The sequence below is a fragment of the Phaseolus vulgaris genome, chromosome 10 (genome assembly GCF_000499845.2).
Source record: "Phaseolus vulgaris cultivar G19833 chromosome 10, P. vulgaris v2.0, whole genome shotgun sequence".
Lineage (NCBI taxonomy): Eukaryota > Viridiplantae > Streptophyta > Magnoliopsida > Fabales > Fabaceae > Phaseolus > Phaseolus vulgaris.
Window position 1 is genome coordinate 40419830 of NC_023750.2, and position 4470 is coordinate 40424299.

General features: G+C 38.7%; 1 protein-coding gene across 1 annotated transcript; it reads left to right on the top strand.

Moving 5' to 3' along the window:
• Positions 1-295: 295 nt before the first annotated feature.
• LOC137818398 (pectinesterase 3) lies at positions 296-3115 on the top strand. The gene is made up of 2 exons (XM_068621808.1): positions 296-1584; positions 2263-3115. Exons 1-2 carry the CDS (start codon positions 522-524, stop codon positions 2943-2945), a joined length of 1746 nt encoding a protein of 581 aa, XP_068477909.1. The 5' UTR covers positions 296-521; the 3' UTR covers positions 2946-3115.
• Positions 3116-4470: the final 1355 nt, after the last annotated feature.

The window sequence follows — 4470 nt, forward strand, 5'->3', positions numbered from 1 at the left end:
TGGATTGTTGGAAACATGTTTGGCTTTTGTTGGTTCAAACTTAAGACGATAAAACACTTATAGGTAAAAGTTTTTAATAGGAACGCAATTAACCCACGAAATACCATAATTAGCTTTCATTATGCATAAAAAAAAGAATTTGTTCTTAGATGCTGATTGCACTGAATCTTAGCAAAGAAGCATTGTGGAAATGACACTCTTCACATTCTTATCCCAAAGCATAAAACAAATAAATAAATATTAAATTAAAATAAAAGTCTCATGAGATAAAAAGCTCCCACAGTAAAGTGAAGTCAAAATAAAATAAAATCCTATTTATTAAAGTGCAAATAGTAACATTCCACGTAAAACATCCTAAGTGTCACACGTTGAATGATTCGAGTAGGTAAAAGGTATTTGTTTTGTTTATTGTTGGGTTATAAAATGGCACAAAGTTGCATATAAAAGGGTAAGTATAGAAGAGTGGGAAGCTAGAAAGAGGGATTTTTGAATAGAGTGAGGAAACCAAACAGAGCTCAAGTATGGATACAATTAAGTCCTTCAAGGGCTACGGGAAAGTGAACGAGTTGGAGCAGCAAGCCTATGAGAAGAAGACACGTAAGCGCCTCATAATCATCGCAGTTTCTTCCATCGTTCTAATTGCGGTCATCATCGCTGCGGTTGCAGGGGTCGTCATACACAACCGCAACAGCGAATCATCACCCTCGTCTGACTCGGTTCCGCAAACTGAGTTATCTCCTGCCGCGTCACTCAAAGCGGTGTGCGACACCACTCGCTACCCTAGCTCCTGCTTCTCCTCCATATCCTCGTTGCCGGAATCCAACACCACCGACCCGGAGCTCCTCTTCAAGCTCTCGCTCCGCGTCGCCATTGACGAGCTCTCCAGCTTCCCTTCCAAGCTTCGCGCCAATGCGGAGCAGGACGCGCGTCTGCAGAAGGCGATTGACGTCTGCAGTTCCGTCTTCGGCGACGCGCTGGACCGCCTCAACGACTCGATCTCCGCGCTCGGAACCGTCGCCGGGAGGATTGCTTCTTCGGCGAGCGTCAGCAACGTGGAGACGTGGCTCAGCGCGGCGCTCACGGACCAGGACACGTGCCTTGACGCGGTCGGCGAGCTTAACTCCACCGCTGCTCGCGGCGCTCTCCAGGAGATCGAGACTGCCATGAGGAACTCCACGGAGTTCGCGAGCAACAGTTTGGCTATCGTCACGAAGATCCTAGGGCTGCTGTCGCGGTTCGAGACGCCGATTCACCACCGGCGGCTGCTAGGATTTCCGGAGTGGCTGGGCGCGGCGGAGCGAAGGCTGCTGGAGGAGAAGAACAACGACTCCACGCCGGATGCTGTGGTGGCGAAGGACGGCAGTGGACAGTTCAAGACGATCGGCGAGGCGCTGAAGTTGGTGAAGAAGAAGAGCGAGGAGAGATTCTCGGTGTACGTGAAGGAAGGGAGGTACGTGGAGAACATCGATTTGGATAAGAACACGTGGAATGTGATGATCTATGGTGATGGCAAGGACAAAACCTTCGTCGTCGGTAGCCGGAACTTCATGGACGGAACGCCGACTTTCGAAACTGCAACTTTCGGTAACCACTTTACGTATAAAATTTTCTTCATTTATTTATTTTCTGCAATTTATTTTATCACCAGTTGCTGTGCTTTTAATGCTATATCTTTGAAAATTGGTGCATTAACGTTTAGGATCATTATATTTTCTGTTGTTTGATTATTCTCTCTTTGAAACTTTGGCATGAATTTCGTTTATGGAAAATGAAAAAAATCGATTGGTATTTTCACCGAAAATTAATTTGAGTGATTTATTTTTACCTTTTGGATTATTTCATGGTTAAGTATACTGAATATAAGAAGGGACGAATTTGTGAGGTTTCATTGTTTTACATTGTTATGAAAAAAAAAAACAAGTTTGATGGGAAAGCATGTGTGGGAAGTGCTTTAGTGCGTCTGGTGAGCCACATGGTATTAAGTGTCATCATGTGCCCCCTCTTTCATTATCATGACCCACCAAGCATTATGCTGTTTTCTGCATTATTCATGGCCTTCCCATGTGGATGTCTGCATTACCTTCTCCTAACTAATGTCCACACTATCCATTAATGCTGTCTTCAGACAATAGACATGGATTTTTAGGTGCTCACCTGCTTTTATGCTTCAAACTATGATGTTGGTACAAAATTTAACAAATTCACATTTGGCTGACTATGACACATGAATACTACTAACAGGAAAGTGTTAACTTTTTGCAGCTGTTAAAGGCAAGGGATTCATTGCCAAAGACATAGGGTTTGTGAACAATGCAGGTGCTTCAAAGCACCAGGCTGTGGCATTGAGATCTGGGTCGGATCGCTCTGTGTTCTTCAGATGCTCGTTTGATGGCTTCCAAGACACCCTCTATGCCCATTCCAACCGCCAATTCTACCGTGACTGTGACATTACAGGCACCATAGACTTCATATTTGGCAATGCAGCTGTTGTGTTCCAAAGCTGCAAAATAATGCCTAGACAGCCCCTACCAAACCAGTTCAACACCATCACAGCTCAGGGCAAGAAAGACCCTAACCAGAACACTGGAATTATAATTCAGAAATCAACGATTACTCCCTTTGGCAACAATCTCACAGCCCCCACATACCTTGGGAGGCCATGGAAAGATTTCTCCACCACTGTCATCATGCAATCTGATATTGGGGCATTGCTGAATCCGGTGGGGTGGATGAGTTGGGTCCCTAATGTGGAACCTCCAACTACCATCTTCTATGCAGAGTATCAGAATAGTGGGCCGGGAGCTGACGTGTCCCAAAGGGTCAAATGGGCCGGTTATAAGCCCACTATCACCGACCGCAACGCAGAGGAGTTCACTGTGCAGTCCTTTATCCAAGGCCCGGAATGGTTGCCAAATGCAGCTGTGCAGTTTGATTCCACCTTGTGATTTGAACACCTGCCTCATACAAACATACGGAAAGAAACGGGGGGTTATCAAGCATATTTAACTTCTCTTTTAATCACTCTCTTCTAACATGTATTACTACACTACACGCATTTTTTGACCTACTTTTTAATGGTTTATAAAATTCTTCTACACGTTGCAGTTTCGAAAAATATGTCAAATTTCAGATGCCAAAGAAAATGAATATATATTAACTCCAAGGGGGAAGCTACTGTTTGAATATTCTGCCAGCTTCCTAAACAATTGCATGTTATACATATACAAATTAAGTAACTTTAAGTGCGTTTCTATTACAACTTACTTTTATTACAAAATACAATTTTCTGTTTGTTAGGTTGAGATTCCACATATATATTAAGACATTTTATATTAGATAATTAGATAATGAGACATTTTATATTACGTAAATCTCATCTTATAAATCGGATTTATAAGGTTGAGTTAGAATTTAAAGTTTACTTTTTAATATGGTATTATAATTATTTCAAGTTTATCTTAACGATTATTTGTTTGACTTATCAGGTCACCTCCGCTATTGGGTCGATATTAAACAATCCATAATATATAGTCTCACGCACGAGTTAATAGTTTCGATGTGAGGAATGTGTGTCGGAGAGATTTCATATTAACTAAAGATTAAGACATTTCATAGTAAATGAGTGGATGCAATATCTGATTTTATAAAATTTGGTACGCATGTTTTTATCTAACATAAAACCTACCATCAATTGTTTAACTTAAAATCAAAAATATGGACTCTAAATTTATTGTATACCCACTCAATTTCTCAAATTAAAATCAAATATGTGAAAATTTATCTAAATTCATATAAATTTGTATTTCAATGTATTCTATATGATTATTGACTATCATTATTCTTTGTGGTATATGAAAGATTATTAGTGTGTGTTTGTGTTTGGTTAAGATAGACTTGATGAATTGGGTCAACACATTTACTTATTGCGCCATACTAAGTTCAAATTCTTTTAATAATGATTCAAAATTCAATTATTACTTATAAAGAGAGGGGAAGTGATAAAATTATTCAAAAAGTTATTTTAATAAATATTCCTCAATCTATTCATTTATTTTCTTAAAATTAATGGTTGATGAAGAATAACACTTTAAAAAAATGTTAAAAATGATTTATAATTTTTCCTATGTGCATATAATGAGAAAAATATAATAAATAGAGTTTAACATAAATTAAAACTAAAGTTACAAATACTTCCAAACATATTTTATCTATTACATAATGTCATGAAATTTCTGTCTTTATGTAATTAACCATCTTGTGGTATAGATTATTTAGCCGGATAGATCATTTGTTGCTAAATAGTAATATATTTTTTTTAGTTAAATTTATAATTTTAGTGTGGCATATTCTGTATGCACCTTCATACCTTTTTTTTGCATTTCTATATATACCTTTTTTCTGCATTTCTATTTATGTATTTTTTTTTTTAAATTTTAACAACACTCTTCTAAGTATGGTGGAGAATGTGAT